This window comes from Aphelocoma coerulescens, chromosome 1 (genome assembly GCF_041296385.1).
Source record: "Aphelocoma coerulescens isolate FSJ_1873_10779 chromosome 1, UR_Acoe_1.0, whole genome shotgun sequence".
Taxonomy (NCBI): domain Eukaryota; kingdom Metazoa; phylum Chordata; class Aves; order Passeriformes; family Corvidae; genus Aphelocoma; species Aphelocoma coerulescens.
In genome coordinates, this window is record NC_091013.1 from 42,352,430 (window position 1) to 42,369,401 (window position 16,972).

General features: G+C 37.9%; 1 protein-coding gene across 1 annotated transcript in view; it reads right to left on the bottom strand.

Moving 5' to 3' along the window:
- Window positions 1-16,972, bottom strand: part of GPC6 (glypican 6) — a 754,465-nt gene that overhangs the window by 57,657 nt on the left and 679,836 nt on the right. Inside the window, exons 5-6 of the mRNA XM_069008450.1 lie at window positions 10,408-10,538; window positions 2,577-2,720 (exon numbers count right to left, since the gene is read on the bottom strand). Of these exons, the coding sequence (XP_068864551.1) occupies window positions 2,577-2,720; window positions 10,408-10,538 (275 nt within the window). The remainder of the gene's footprint in view (window positions 1-2,576; window positions 2,721-10,407; window positions 10,539-16,972) is intronic.

Below are 16,972 nucleotides of genomic sequence, written 5' to 3' on the forward strand. Positions count from 1 at the left end.
AAAAGCAGAATGTTTTGTCATTTCTTTTGAATTTTTTGTAACTATATGTTTGGACTTCGTGGTGACAGTTTAAAGTCAAGTGGACTGACAGTGTTTTATGAATACAAACTCCAGAATGGACTTCTAAAAGCATTAATATAATACTGAACCGTCTTCTGAATCACAAGAAAAGATTTGTTTCTTATATCTATAATAATCAAAACAGTCTTTAAGTGTTTGAAAATACCAACAAAATACTAATATTGTAGTGTATTTATATTAAGTTTGCAATAGAAAATGATCCTTGTGTAGACAAGAAAACTGCTGTGCATGGGGTTCTCCTTACATCTTGTTAGCAATGCAAGGGTTAGGAGTATATAAATGAAGCTGGTCCTCCAAGCTCTGGTTGTAGTTAATGAAGAGAGATACGTCATTCAGGGAATGATTCAGCACATGAAAAGCTGAGGTTCTAACACAGACAGGTTAAATGGTGTTTCTGTGAGGCAGGAGTGTAGCATTTATATCCTTCTGGATAAAATTACCCAAGATGGTGTGAGATGCAGGCAGTGACCTTTCCCAAGAGCTGCTAAGGGATTACAGCTCTGAAATAAGGCCGTCTGCTCTAATCCACATAAACTACCTTTCCTAGCTCCACTGAGATCAGCAGATATCTCTGGACTGAGAGATGGTTGGTCCCAGCCCAGAAGGAGACAACACATTCATCACTGCCATTTGAAGATGGATTTGATACCAACACCCATCATCAACAGACCATAAATAGTTATTATTTTAAATACCATCAGCAAGAACAGGAAATAGGATTTTGATTTGAACATTTTTTAAATTAACAGAAGCAATACTAAACTCCTTGTTTTTTTCCTGAAATAATGCATGAATAAAGCTAGTTACATCATATGGAGATAAGTTCCTCTTTCAAAGTCTGTAAGTTATCAGGAGTTATAAACAATTATCTGCATTGGCAACTTTCATTAGTTACAGCCTTTAAAAGCTGCCAGCATGGGACACATCTCTGCTTTATTCAGGATGCTGCTCAGTATTTTGCAATTTAGTATTTTTAAAAGTATATTAATGTATTTAAAAGTATTCTTCTTATGTCAATATGCAATGCATCTTAAACCTCCCTTTTTCATTACAAAAGCACTTCAACTGTTCTTATATAATCAGAATAATCCAAGCTGAGCTGTGCTATCAGCCCTTTCCTTTTTATGCTCTTCGTCCCATTTCAGCTGTTTGCAACCTTTAGATTTGACAAAGCATGATTGAAACCTAGACTTTGGTGACCTTTCACTTCACCTTGGCCAATTCTAGATTAAGATTCAGGCCTCTACTGTGAACAATGCAGAAGGACTGGTTCTCTGAATCTAAAGTGAAAGGGTAAAATTAAGATCCCATCAAATATAGATTGAGTATTGCTAGTCAGATTTTTAGCCTGAGATTTTACACTGCACTATGAATTTGCTGTGGTAGAAAGACCTGAGTCTACAGTGGAGGTAAGCATGTCCTCTGCTTCTCTTTTTAGGATAACCAGGCTACACTGGTTCCAGAAAAGCAGAGAACTAACAAATGCTGCTTTTTGCTGCAGGGTGATCCCATGTCTTGACTAGAAATGCCATGTTATTTTCTTATTGAGTTGCCATAAAAATTGACAGAATAGAGTAGATAGAGTACAGCACAGATAGAAGTGATTGGAAAGACTTGGCACTGTGACAAACTACTGCGACCACTACAGGAATTTGATGAATGACGGCGCAAAGAAGACACTCAGGTCCTCATCTGCATTGGTATACTTGGGTACTCTCTTTGACAAGACAGACCAGTGCTCTGCAAGTGTGCAGCAATAAGCCGTGGGCATGTGATTCTTAAAATCAGAAACGCCTCAGTTTTGCTCATCAGTTTTACCTACAGATGATTGCTGGGATAGTACTAACAGCTGTAGTAATTAGCCCTCTATAAATCTATAGATGTATAAATAGCAGGAACATTGAAGTCTGAAATGTGAATCCAATGATTGGTAGAAAAGAAAATAATCTTATGGTATTTTTTTTTCAAAATGATTGAATAAGTAAAGCAAGATTAATGATTACTGAAGTTTTAGCTGATTAAAGTCAAATATTGAGATGGATGGAAATAAAGCAGTGATAATTTTATAATTAAGTAAAGAAGTGACACAAATTGATGTGTCTTTGCAAGGGTGTAAGTTTAAGAACTAGGTGATAAAAATGGCTTTAATACATAACCTTTTTTTAATTAAAAAAAAAAAGAAAATCTTCTAGACCACTTTTGAAAGGTAATTTATACTACAAAGTACCTGCAAAGGCTTATGTGGTTTTTGGCCTTTAGGAAAGAGTTTATTCTCTTCTAACAATTCTAATACATAAAAACTGAGTCATACTGCTCTCCTATAATGAAATTCTATACCACTTCCAACGGAGTAAAAAGCTTTACTGAATGCTGGAACAGCTGGCAAAGAAACTATAAAGAGTGATTATAAAATTATTAAATCCGGAGATTACCACCTTCTGGTATATAATGAAGCCTTTTGTACTAATTTGAAAATGGAATGTATTTTGCCTTACCAGCCTATCCAAACTTGTGCCAGCTGCAGTTGTAGGTCGCTCCTCTGGGTTATATGGTCTAAATCGGGTATTGAAATTTTCAGGGACAGAGCGGGAAGATCTCAGGGCAGGTGCTGGTTTAGGTTGGCCACATCCTTGGAAAACCTGAAAAAGACATTCTTGGTTATATGAAAATCACAAAAAAAGAGAAGCTGGTATTTTGTAGTGTCTTTATTCTTTCTTCCGTATACTCGAAACAAGATTTGATTGACATTTTTATACTAGTGAATTGAGTGCTTGGCCTGCATTAAAACTCAGGTTAATAATTTAGCATTATTAATCACTTGATGAAGGTATAGAAACATATAGGGACCTTAAAACCTCCTTAATTTAAGAAGGTGATTATTATGAGAAATTAACATCTGAAAGCATCTTAATTGATGTCTTTTCAGGAAGAAAAATGTACAAAAGGATGTCCTTTGTGGCAGGATGTAGTTGATAGCTGTTTTCAGTTTTGTTCAAATGTGGTATTTACCCAGAATCACAGGTCATCTATAATCCCTACCTACAGCTCTTCCTACCTTGCAATCTTATTTGTAGCCTAAGAGAAAAGGTCAGTGATGAAATAGTTTTGTAGCTGGATAACTTTCTTATTCCCTACCAATCTCTCCCTAGAAGAGGGGTGAGGCACACTGAGTGGCCAACAGTGATAATTATTTTCTGCTAGTGTGTTTGTTTTCTGCGTATAAAAAATAATGTTCAGGGTTATGAAATTTTTCATATACTTCCATCTGGAAAAAAGTTTCAGTATTGTGTATTTAGTTGGTACTAAAGGACACAGAGGACACTTTTGACTACTGGATATGAAGTATATTTCCCAGAGGCATTGTCACACAAGCTGCACATCCAAAAAGAGGAATATTCACAGAGTTAAAATTTTCAAGTGCCCTCATGAAGTAGAATCCTAGTGTTCGCCTTCATATCAACTTTTACAGTTTTAGAACCAAACTTCTGTTTTTGTGACCATTGTATTTTGTCTGTTTCAACATTTTTCAACATTTTGCCTCCATTCAAAAGAAAAAAAAATTTGAATTTCTCATAAGATATATTATACAAAACCCTAATGCCATACACAGTTTGAATGAGCTTTATGGAGGTGAAAACTATGCAGATGCTGTGTTTTGATTGTAGAACCAAATTACTCTTTTTTGTGTGGCTATGTTGGGTTTGTGTGGCCAGCTTTTCATAGTGGGGCTGCTACAGGGGTGGCTTCTGTGAGAAGCTGCCAGAAGCTTCTCCCATGTCCAGCAGACCCAATTCCAGCCGGCTCCAGGACAGATGTGCTGCTGGCCAAGGCTGGGCAAATCAGGAATGATAGCAATGCTTCTGTGATAACATATTTAAGAAGGAAGACAAATCATTGTGCAGATGTAATATTGGCCAGAGAAGAGTGGAGTGAGAACATGTGAGAGGAACAGCTCTGCAGACACCAAGGTCAGTGCAGAAGGAGGGGCAGGAGGTGCTGCAGGCACAGGATCTGAGATTCCCCTGCAGCCCGTGGTGCAGTCCACGGCAAGGCAGCTGTGTCCCTGCAGCCCATGGAGGTCCATGGGGATACAGAGATCCACCTGCAGCCCGTGGAACAGACCCACACCGGGGCAGGTGGGTGCTGGCAGGGGCCTGCAGACCCATGGAGAGAGGAGCCCATGCTGGAGAAGGTTTCCTGATAGGATTTGTGGCCCTGGGGGAGACTGTCATTGGAGCAGGCTGTGCCTGAAGGACTGCACCCTGTGAAAGAGTGACCCATGCCCATGGTGCAACTTCTGTTTCTTTCAGGGTACATTAAATTGGCTTTCAGTTAGGTTTCCTGATGTTAATTTAGAGGCCCCAAATGATTCAAAATTTGCTGAAAGAAGCTGATTCACACTAAATATATGTCCAATCATCAGGTCTGCTTTGGTTCAAAGTCCAGCAAGTCAGCTGTTGTATGGCCATTGGGATTTTTTTAATTTATGAGTGGAATACTGTTTGGTCTGGTTTGAGAATATCTATTTTAAGAGTTTCAAGCCTCCCTAGTCATGAGGACTATTGGACAATAAATTAATTCAATCTACAAAGAAAAATTATTTTAGCTTGTAAAGCTCTAAATCTTTCATCAGGAAAGAATCTTATTTTTCCTCTGTGAAGAAAATTCAACTAAGATTAATATTCAAAATTTATACATGATTGTATAGGATACTGTACAATTTAAAGGGTGAAATCTATATGTTAAGAGCATGAATTACACTTACAAAACTTTACTTTATATTTCTTCTGACTCGAGATAAGTTATGCACTGAAAACAAAATTGTTTTTTAGGTATCTATGAAATCCCATTTACTCAATTAAGCAACCAGGTATTTGCTTACAACGCAAGTGACAATTGTCCAAAACATACAACTAGATTCTCAGGAGAAAGGCAAGTGAGGGCACTTCTTAAATTTCCCAGTGTGTGACTGTTAAGCTACTTGTATGACCATGTGGTGGATCTGCAAGTCTATATAATTTATATTTCATCTTTCTTATGATGCACTGAAAAAAATCCAACAGAGACTTCGTGGCATTTAGCTTCATACAAATAGTTGCAGCATGTGGTTTTATACAATCAAATTCACATACAGGCAGACAATAAGAGAGATGGAAACTAGATAGTAATATTTACATCACAGAAAAAGAAATAACTTGTTTTTTAAATGACCTAACAGAAATGCAGTAAGGATACAATATTCAGCAACTAAATTTTGAGAGCAAAAGAGACATTTTTAAATTTGCATCCTGGTATTAAGTGACAGAACACAAAATGTAAAGCTGATAACTGATATTAACATATGCTTCCTAAGAAGAAGGACATGAAATACTTTCTTTACAAAGTTCAGAGATATCAGAGATATTGAACAATTTCTGGAAAAATATTCAGGTGTTTCATTACACATGCTGTGAATTGGTAGCATAAATCCACTCTCTAAAAAATTGCATTTTATATATAACTGGTGTAGTCCATTTCATCTGAATTTAGAGAATGGGTTCCATTTGAAATTAAGAAAGCTAAATTTAGGTGTCATCATGTGTGTGTCTACATTTAAGCTAAACATCTAAGATAGTGGATTGCAAAAGCTTCCTTCTGTTTCTCTCTCATCAGCATCTACAGTAGTTTGTGATGTCCTAGAATATCCAAGATACCTCTTAAGATTGTCTTAACACAAAACCACTCCCCACTGCACTGCAGTTAAAGCTCAAATGGACCAGATCTCTATGGTCAGGGATATGAACCAAGCCATGAGAACAAGTCAACAGAGCCAGTGAAGAATTGTATCTCTTGAGCCGACTAAATGGAAGTATCTACTTCAGGACTAGGATGTAGATACTGTAGAAAAAAGAGCCCTTTTCCCAGGAGAATCTGAAGTTTTGAATTTTTGTGGAAGATACAGTGTGTTCTCCGTGAAGCCTTGGGTCATACTGTTATTGAGCCATGTGCTAGTGCTCAGTGTTTCCAGTTGAGTGTCTCTACATGATTCTGCTCCACTGACTCTTCAGATAGAATAGCATTGATTTTTTTACCTGAAATGCTGCTGTATTTTTCCTGCACAGAGCTTTGGAAAGAACACAGATAAATGAAGAGGTTTTCTTAACATGAAACTTGTGGACTATTTTAAGAAGAACCTTGGATGTAGTTCTGTGAAGATATCCTCCTTATAAATAATGCATAGGTAGTCTACTATGTCATGGAGCTCATTCATCCATTTAGCTGAAGTAATTGCTGAGAAGGAACATACATTTATAGGTTAAAGTGGCACATCCATCAATTCAGATAAAAGCAGATTTAAGGCTTACTAAGGGGAAACTCAGTTATGGGACAGACTATATGAAAGTGGAAAAATCTGGTCATGGCAGCCAAATGACTTACAGCACTCAACCATACCTGTACAGGACCAGACTGTTGCAGGAAATAGTTCCATATGGTGTGTTTTGAACAGCAGTGGAGACATGATTATGCTGACGCAACCAGATTAGGAATTTTCTCCATTTGGAAAAAAAAAATGGATGTTATAACATCTTTGGTGATGTTTTTTGAGTTTTCCTCCACTTGTGAATGAGCAATCTCTGCAGTTATCTCTAGTAAACATTCATGTTTTTTAAAATGGAGCAGATGTAGCATTTACTTTTTGACTTGAAGCAGGAATCAAAGGTGATGGTACTTACAGCCTTATGGGAAAATTATGAAGGCTCTCAAAAACATGCTTGTTTTGGCCAAGATTGAAATGAGCATTTATATGTTATGACTCTCTGAATATGACTACCTGAATTACCTCAGGGAGAATGAGAATAAGGTAAATGTATGCTATGGCTGCGTCTTGGATATGAGCTGAATCTTGGGAAACAATATACAAAATGTAAAAATTTTGCCTGAGAAATAATCAACATGTTGCTGAGCACTGAGTATGTCACTATGTTGTTCAAAGATAAAAAAGGTGTCACTGGAGAGTAACAAAGAGATTTCAATAAAGAGTATAGCCTGTCTCAGATACTATAAGGAGAAATCCAAGGTAAATCTATTGCACCCTGACTTCTGCCAGAGGCAACCTTCAGGGAACACTACTCTAGTCTGGGTAGATCCAGATTGCAAAGCCTGTTCCTAAAAGGTACTGATGTCTTGGGAAGCATCTCAGGCAGCCCAGGCTGATTGTTTTGCACTCTGTGTGGTTTGGTTTGAGGAAGGTACTCTGTAACAATGGCTGCAGGTGTCAGATGATGGAAATTGGTTTGGATGATCTTCAATCCTTGTCTTCTCTTGGAGAAGGGAAACTTTGGGCATATTCAGAGCACATAGATTCCTCCAGCAGAAAGGCCTTGGGCCTTGGGGTCTGACTTTCTATAACATTGCTTCTATTTGAAAAGCATCTCCAGATGTCACAGCTGTCAGGAATGGGACTTTTCCTAGGGCAAAATAAGAACCTTGTGTAGCTGTCATTAAGGGACATGACAGGTGTGCAGGGTGAGCAGCCAAGAAGCCTAGAGATTTGGAGTCAGACTTCCTAGACAGCCAGTGCTGAATATAAACTGCTGAGAAATACCAAGAAAACAGAGAAAGATTGCAGCCTCAGCATGAATTGGGGGATCTTAATGTAAATAGTAGCACATGGTAAATGTGAACTTTGCTAGAAGAGTCAAACTACAATCATCACACAAACAAGAAAAGTTAATGGCCTAGGAACAGAGATGCTCCATTTTATTCAGTGAGAGATACTGGAATACATCTAAGTCTGAATGTTCTTGGTGGGCAGTCCAGAGATAGAAGAGGTACATGTGGTATCTCTATAATTCTCTGTCTCAATATTGATGTGCAGCCATCAAAAGAGGAAGACAGAGGGTTTGTATCTCCTAAGGAAATGAAAGACAAGGAGTGAACTCAAACAATAAGCCTTGACTGTCTGCACTGTTAATTGTTAAGTCATTGGCTTTTGGAATAGGACAATTTTATACAATTATTTGAAACAGGAGTGCTGGATTTTGGATTAAATAAACTCTGTGTCTTCTGCCCACAAAGAGGATGAAATAAGTGAGAGCTCCTGGAGGAAGAAACTTCTTGTTTTCATTTTTTTCCACTCCTTTTAAAGGAAAAGCAATATAATATAACATGGCCAAAAATTCTACTGAATACAGCATAGAGTCTTCTCCCAGACATCAAACAGATTTTTAGCTAGAAAAGGCTGCATGTCAGTGGTAAAATATAATCTATGTGTATGTGTGTGTTGCAGGCATAACATTACTAGTGCATCGTCATTTTTCCACTCTAAAAAGGCACTGACTGACTTGTGGAAAAATACCTATGATTCCTAGTCATCACATTTTTCAGTAGGTACAGTCAAATATAAGGTACAAAATTGTCTGAAGAATGAGAAAATAGAAAATATCATAATTTCAACACCCTGCTTGAAGCTTTCTGAGTGGCATCTCAGAATAATTGACGAGAGTGTCTTTTCTCCCACATTAGGTCTGCAATTGCATTCCATGCACCCCATTACATCTGGTGAGGTATCTGTCATTTCCACTGAAGCTCTAAGTGGTCAGTATGTGTAAAGGGGAAAATGAGACAACAGAGGATGGATTCGAAGTCTGCTTGTATATCTTCTCTACAGATCTGACCTGGCACAAAAGAGGACAGCACTACACCCAAAGCCTTTGCCTTTTTTTAAAGGGTAAAGCATTTCCATGTTACATGAAAAAAGACGGATGTAACCCTAGGAGACCAAGGAAATCATATTTCAGGTGAATAATGGTCTACAGAGAATATACAAAGGTCCCTCAAGCATAGACAGTTCTGTTATCTATGAAAATATAATAAAATAAATTTTGCTGATATAATTTCTTTTCTGTTCTGCAAGATTAAAAAAATATTGTCTAAGGTTTCTCTTACAGGAAAAACTTCTGCATTGCAAATGGCATTGCTATTACTCTTTACAGCAAATAAAATATTTTTGAGGGACAGGAGAAACAGTCAGCTCTGCTACAAACAAGTTGTGAGAGGAGTTCATGCCAAAATGTCATTGGACTCTGGCAGGGGCTGCAGCTTTCCAGCTAATGAAAAAACTGTGAAAACCAAACAAGTAAAAAGGAAAACAAAATACACCTGGGCCTTGGGTGAGTTTTAAGTGAAAATATATTTTTGTTTCTTTTTTGAGGTAAGGGCTGAGTTCACTGAAGCTAGCCTTTAATTCCCAAAATATTTGAGAGAATTTGGCTGTTAAACACCTTGATCACTGGTGCCAGAACACAGTCTCATCAAGCAGGATGTAGACTGCTTTTAAAATCCAAGGAATGTCATGTAGGTTGAAAGCAAAAGGCATATTGAAGGAAACTCTTAGCAACCTGCAGCACTGGGGCCATAAAAAGCATCGAATTTTGGGTTGGTAGGAAGAATATAAACCTCAGGCTCCTGCCTTTTGTCCCCACTTTTTCCCCAGCTACAGCAGCTTCCTTCCAAGCAATGGAAAATCACTGACTTAGATCTGGCCAGCACCTAAGTTGCTGGGAGTAAAACAGAAGATAGAAGCTCCTAATGCACAGAACTTGGCAAACTGTTGACTTTAGAATTTCAGCCACAGTGCACTGATGAATATTAAGGCAAAGTCATTAATTGTTGACTATTGGCTCAACAGCACCTGGTACTGAATTTGAAGGATCTTATTAACATGGGGTTCAGAGGTGTTGGTGATCTGTGTATACACACACACATTAAAAATGGAGAGGAGGAAGCTGGTATCATTAGCTCTGTTTATCTTTGTGTCAGAATCCAGACAAAACTCTATCATAAACTGAGGTCTGGTAATCAGAGACTGGCCGATGTAGTATTTCCCTAGAGTGGCTATTAAAGGAGGTTAAATGGAACATTTTGTGTATTCACCTCAAACACATTATGCTTCAGTCTGACCTAGATAGATCAAAATGTGTTTGGAAGTTAATATGGAGAATCACAGATGAGACACAAGTGAAAGTTACCAAGTCTACTCCACAGCATATCGCTTACAGAGTTACCGCTGATTTTCAGCACCCTCTATTTTCCTTAAAACTCTTACAGATATTAATTTGAAGTTTAATAAATGGTAGCTTTTTCCCTTCCACTTCCTTTTGAAAAATTCAAGCTTGTATAACTAGGTGAAGAATTCAAAGGCAGTCTGATGAACTGTTGAACAAGCAAAAACAATTTCTGGTGGTCTGGACAATCTTTCTTAAAGTCTAGACAAAAAAATTGGTGGAGATCTTTTCCCCCCACTCGTGACATTCAACAACAGAGAAGGCACAACTCACACAGTACCTTTGCTGACACCTGCATGCTGTTTTCTTGCATGTTCATGATGGCTTCAGAAATCTTGACATCAATAGGATCCATGACTGATTCAATGTTGAATGGTCCCTCTAATCTCTCCGCTACCAGAAGCATAGCATCTGTTAAAACACAAAGCAGCCATTCCCTTAAAGAAGGGATACCTTTGGGTGCCTCAGGCAGACCAGCATTGCCAGCTGTAGGTGTGGATACCAAGCACTCATGAGCAGAGTCTGGGGGGATGTGTGGCAGCAGCACCATGAAGCCTGCAGGGCAGCTTCCCAGCTGGCAAAAGCATCGTCCTCTACTGCTGCCACCACAAAAAAATGAATAAAGACTGTAAAAGTTAGATTAATATTAGTTGCCATAGCATTATCGAGCTTGGGGTAAAATTATTTTACACAGCTTCTCCAAGCAACTAATGCTCTGGAGTGTACTTATATAATCTCCTTCCTAAGAAAAAGCAGGATGATAGAAATGAATCCCTGGGGTATGTTCTTAGAGTTTGTGTGAGATGATGAAAACTTTGATATGATATATCAGGGTGTTATAATTAAAGCAGCTGTTCTTTCTGACCTTAATGATCTCATTTTCTTGCAATATAAACAGCAGATGAATATTGGATTTCTGCCATAGTATATAAGTATAAACCATGTTGGCCCTGCTACATTTTCAAAACGTGGTTGTAAATTGTATGCAGAAACATATATTTTTTGTATGTTTTGGATTCAAACAAAAAAGTTTACTTAATTTACATTAGAGCCCCTCTCCAAAATAATTTAATCTTTTGATGTTCATTAACAAGAAAAAACAAGCAACTGAACAGAAATTAATGGCAGTAAAAAAGGTTTTGCCATGCATCAAATATATTTGTCTATACACAGACACAAATTTATCACAATTTATGTGGCAGTAGCCATGTGGTAAACTGGATTTATTGTATACCTTTGAACATCATATTTTATCCTTGTCTCCTACATTAGATTTAAAATTTTCAGGAACTAATTAGCTTTAAGCAGATGATGCTTGTAACTTCAACATGATAAACTAAAATCTTCACATGCTCTCTTCTTTATCTATGAGACTTAAGCTCCAGAAAGTACCAAGCAGACTTCCTTTTGAAACAAACCCATGCCTGCTTTGCTGTTGTTAGCACCGGTCCCACAGCAGCTGTGTGGGGAAGCCGTGGAGCTCCCCATAGATCTGACAGCAGTGCTTGTTAGCTCCACACTTGGCTGCCAAGTCACAGAGCTCTGTTCCAGCCTGTATGGCTACCTTGTGCATGGAGTTATGGGAAGAAGTGGCTGGTCAACTGCTCAACTAGCAGTTGAGACACACACTTCCATGCACAGCCTCACCTGAGGACTGCATTATGTTGTTTATGTGCTGTCAGTGCATACCTAAAAATCCCATTGAAACTGAAATTGTTTGGTATCTAAACACTTTTGCAAATTTACATCTAATACTCTACAGCACTTTTAGGCTGGAAAGAGTGTAATGTCAGTTATTTGCAGTGAGGTGTAGAGCACTTGTTGCTAACTGTGAAAAATGGTGAGATGAAAGGAAATTAGTTTCAAGCAGAGGTGTTATTTTGCCTGCACATTATTTTAAAATTCTTTAGTTTATACCCTTTTTAGTGGGAAAGGGTGAAAACAGGAACTGCCTCTAATAGGGGAAGCAGTTTTCATACACACAAGGACACACATACACAGACATACAGATTACTGCAATAAGTTAGCAGTTTTTCCACATGCAAAAAAAAAAAAAAAAATAGAGTATTTGTAAGTGTGGACTCCCATGAAGCATTTTCTTCATCACATGTTCAGAATGACTTGTATAAAACACTTATGCTTTAGTGCTTTGTGAGCAATGTGATCAGCCTAAATCCTAGGTGCCATAACCAGTACTAGGCATTGTTAGGGCACAGGTCTTGATGCCTGGATTTTTGTAGTTTACTTCAGGACTAGGGTTAAAATTAGGGTTATGCATAAAACAGCCAAAAGGTAGAGTTTGTGTCTTTTTGGTTTGGTTTGGTTTGGTTTTTTTGGTAGGAGTAGACTACATTTTAAGTTAAGGACAAGTGCCTCTTTGTATGAGTCCACTTTATTTTGGCAACTAGAAGGTTGGACAAGTCTAGTGCTAAGCCTAGTACATGTTCTGTGCTGAAGCAGAGTTCAGTAAATAGGTAACTGTTGGAGATCTCTCTTGAGAATGGGTAGTGGCTTGAGCCTACCTGCTGTTCTTTCTCATGGCATGGGACACTAGTTCTGAATTAAATCTTGATGTGAAATCTCAGCAACGTGGCAGAAGAGTGCATCATCTTTAATTGAACAAGAGCCACAGTTTTAATTTAAGAACAGCCTTTCCTCAAGCAAAGTGCCTTCAACTTCAAAATTAATAGCTCTAGGAGATGCAAACTAAAAATCTGTTCCTGGCTTAGACAGTTTGTATCTTTAGAAAGATATCCTTTAGTTCATCAGCTTCTATTTTCTGAATCTTAACCCTATCCATAGACTTAGTCATTAGATGTACATCTACATATATTTATATCTATATCTATCTATATAATCTTATCTATATCTATATCTATAATCTCTATATATAATCTATACATATCTATCTATATCTATATCTATATCTATATCTATATCTATATATCTATATCTATATCTATATAATCTATATCTCTTAATTGTTGTTAAGGAAGTGGGCAAAGCCTGAGGAATGTGGATGATTCCTGGCTGCCAAAGGTGAGCTTTTTGTTATGTTGGGCTTCTTTCTTTGATATAGTATGGTATAAGTCTGATGGTGGTTTCAAGAGACAGGGTTCAAGTTAGGTTAGGGTCAAGTTTATATTTCAGTCACATGGGCTATAGCTTTGTGCTATTGCTCGATATAAAGGAAAGGAAGAAAATAAGAAAAAATAAAAGAAAATAAGAGAAGAGAGAAAAATCAAGCAGTAAATCCCTGCTTGTCCATATTCTTTAATTTCTATCTCCTTCTCTGACTTGGAATGAATCTGGACCATTCCAGGCAGCTATTCATAACTTAAATCTGTGGAGAAGATACCCTGAAGCATTGAGAGGCTATGAGCCAACAGTGACACTTGAGATCAGAGCCTTGCAATCTTTTATTTAGCTAGATCTTAAGGATATGGCTAGGGAGCAATGGGTTAAAGGAAAAATAGAATTGGAAATAGCCACAGCTTTATTGATGACAGGTACATTATTATATGTACCTGTATTTGGGGTTAGAGTGTGGGGTAGGACTAATGCTGAAGTAGAGGCCTATACAGGGACACATTTGAAGAGGAAGAGTCTGAGAAATGGATTAAATGCTGTGACAAGAGATGTTTGAAAGGCGGAAGTAAAACAGGTTCCTCCTGCAACATTACTTCTGAGGCTGACACAAACTGTGCTTCCAGCTAAGGCTCATTTTAGGGATCAGCTCAGACTGGAACTCTTGGACAATTGCACAGTTCAGATGAGTTCTTGCACAAATGGAAAATTAATGTTCGAGGACTCATTTTTACTTCTGCTTCAGCAGCTGTGCGGGGCCATAGCTGACTTAGCAGTGACCGGGCTGCTGGGTTACTCTTGTCTCCTTCTGGTAAGAGCAATATAAACTCAGTCTAGCAAAAGAGGATGAACAAGTGCCACTTCTATGAATGCCAAAATGATTTTAGCCTCTGTCTGACTGAGCTCTTCCTTCTACCCTTTCTCTAACCATCATCCTGTTCCTAACTAAATCAAACATATCCAGATGATACCTGACAGCCACAGACAGAGAGAGCCTGGAAGAACAAGGTAGTCTTATTGTGAGTGTTCAGGCCCCTTGGGAACAAACTTACTACTATATTTAACTAGCTTGAATCTACCAATTTTTTGAGTTAGGCCTCAGATTTAAATTAAGACTGAATTTTTCATCTATAACATTGATTTCTAGGAAGAAACACTGCACAGTGTTTAAGGTGAATTACTCTCATGGAAAATATTTCCCCAGATCATCAGGTTGAATTTTCTTTTTAGCCAACCCTAACTCTCACTACAGTGACAAACCTTATTAGTCACTTGTACAGTTCCATATGAGCACATGCAATATACAGATACCAGCTACCCTGTGCAATTAAGAAAAATGGAAGCTGTTAGGTTGAATATAGGGAAAATCAGACGACATGTAAGCACCTGAGATTTATGACAGGATAGTCAAAATATTGGAATGGTCCTCACCAGACTGTAGCTCTTCAAATCTATAATCATGTATCAACAAACACAACACTGTTGTCCCAAGTCCTTTTGTTTTTCTTCCTAAAAATATTATGAATATTATTACATGAGAAGCTGGAACAATTTCAGAATGAAGTTAAGAAAATCTAGATGCCTAGTTTATTTCAGTGTGAATCTGAGTGGGCTTAATAATTTCTCAATCACCTCAAATAGTAGATATTGAGAACTTAATTATTGCTTGTGCCATAAAAATCTGAAAAGTGATTGATTAATTGACTACATGTTTTTTATGTTGTTAATATACTTGGACTGTATTGCTCAAATACATATGTTCTTTTTCATCTTTTGTATTTTTCCAAATGCATTTTCTTAGGTTCAGTAAGTCTTCCCTCTCCATACACTACAGCATTTGGCAAAAAGCTGGCATCTCGCTGCCAGCTGGGGTGAGTGGATCAGGAACTCGGTTTAGGTAAGTCATTCTTGTGCTGTGGGTTTGTCAGGGACTTGGAAACAATAGACATGACTAATTGCTCACTTGAGGACATAGGCTTGCCAAATGGTCCTGAGAAAGTGCAGAGCATATGGCACACCAGGGTCATCATCAGTGCTGCTGCTCTTGGCCTCTCCTGGATGCTCAAAACAGCAGCAGGGACCTTCCTGATGCAGTAACCCCACCAAGTCTACTGAAGGCCTACGATGTAGTCCAGGGCACCCCAACATATCTCTGCTAGCTGAGCACAGCAGCTCTCTTTAACTGTTTTGTATTCCCTCATCCGTATCAAGAAATACCACAGGTATTTGACAGTGGCTTTTGGAAGGACATTGTTTCATTTTAAGCAGTATATAAGAAGGAGATCCTGAAGAAATTTTTGGTTTACTTCACAGATTTTTTTTTTTTTTTACTTTTATTGGTGCCATTTTAATGAGAAGCACAGGAGAAAACTGGTCATCATGCCAAGTGATTTATTGCATAATTTAAAAATTCAGAAGACCAGGTGTGAATTTCAAGATATGGAGATGCTTTATGAGCCCTAGACATCTCCAGGCAAAGTAATGGATAGACTAACAGTACAAATAGACAAGAATCTGCCTCTGTTTCCTTGGAAATGCATCAAGCCACCCTCTTATTATCTTGATACCAAAAGTGATGTCTTCCAGTTTGTGTTACATTTCTTTCAGGGCAGTTTCCCAGAAAACTTCTTAGTAAATTCCAGGTTGAAATAAAAGGAGCAGGGACAATGACACTGATTTGTGAGACATCTGACAAGTCAACCCTCCCCCCCAAACTAGACTGAAATACACAGTTCTTGTAAGAACAATCAGTGACTCCTTTTTCTTGCCCCCTTTCTATCATCAGGAAAATGCAAGGAGGGTCTGATAGGGAAAACTCAGGAGGCTGATAAGCAAATGCATTTTACAGTCTCTGTTAATTTGGCTGTGACATCAGTTTTTCTTTTCATGCACATTGTTGCTCTTCTACTTCAAAATTATCAGCGAGATTCCAGCAGTGGCTGAGCTTCCCCCAGGGGAATCCAAAAAAGAATCTATGGATGAAGCCCACAAATGTTGTTTCTTCATGGAAGCAAAGAATGGTAAAATACTAAATTGCATGTCCTTCACAAAATTGAAAGATATATTTTGTTTTGGGGAAAAAAAGGAGGAAGATCTTTTCCTATTAGGAGTTCTCTATTTTTCTTCTATGTATGTGGTCTTACACTTATTCATGGAGAAATGAAAAGTGCTTGTTCCCAAAGTTGCTGGTGAAAGAAAGTAAGGGTAAATTTTTATTTGTGAAACTTTAAAGGATTTGTTTATGGACAAGTCCATGGATTGCAGATTTATCAGTCGTAAACAGACTGAGCAACCTGTTGCAGTTGACTACGACCTTGAGAGTGACAATGACTGTTTTGGAAAAGGATGTTGATATGCTGGGCTGCAAGGCAGGGATCATTTGGTAGCTTCCCAACCTTCTGACCAAGGGCAAAGGGAGGCAGGAGTCTGGATTGTATTTACTAGGTCATGTAGGTAAAACTCAGTGAGTTTTCCATCATGACACTAAATATAAATAGCGGTCATAAAATCTTTAGAGCGTTAGATGGTAAACTAATGAAACAAATTAAAAACTAAAAATTGAAAAGTGAAATATGGGTACATATTGACTTTTTACAAATATAATATCAGTGGAAATACATCCCTGTAATACTCTGTCAAAACTTTTACTGCTAGATTGTGATTTACTAAAAAAATTCAAGAAGAGGAAAGTAAAACTCTACCTCACATTTAAGGGAGGTGATAAGAACTCTTCTCAGGAAATCAGAGTAAGGCATGAT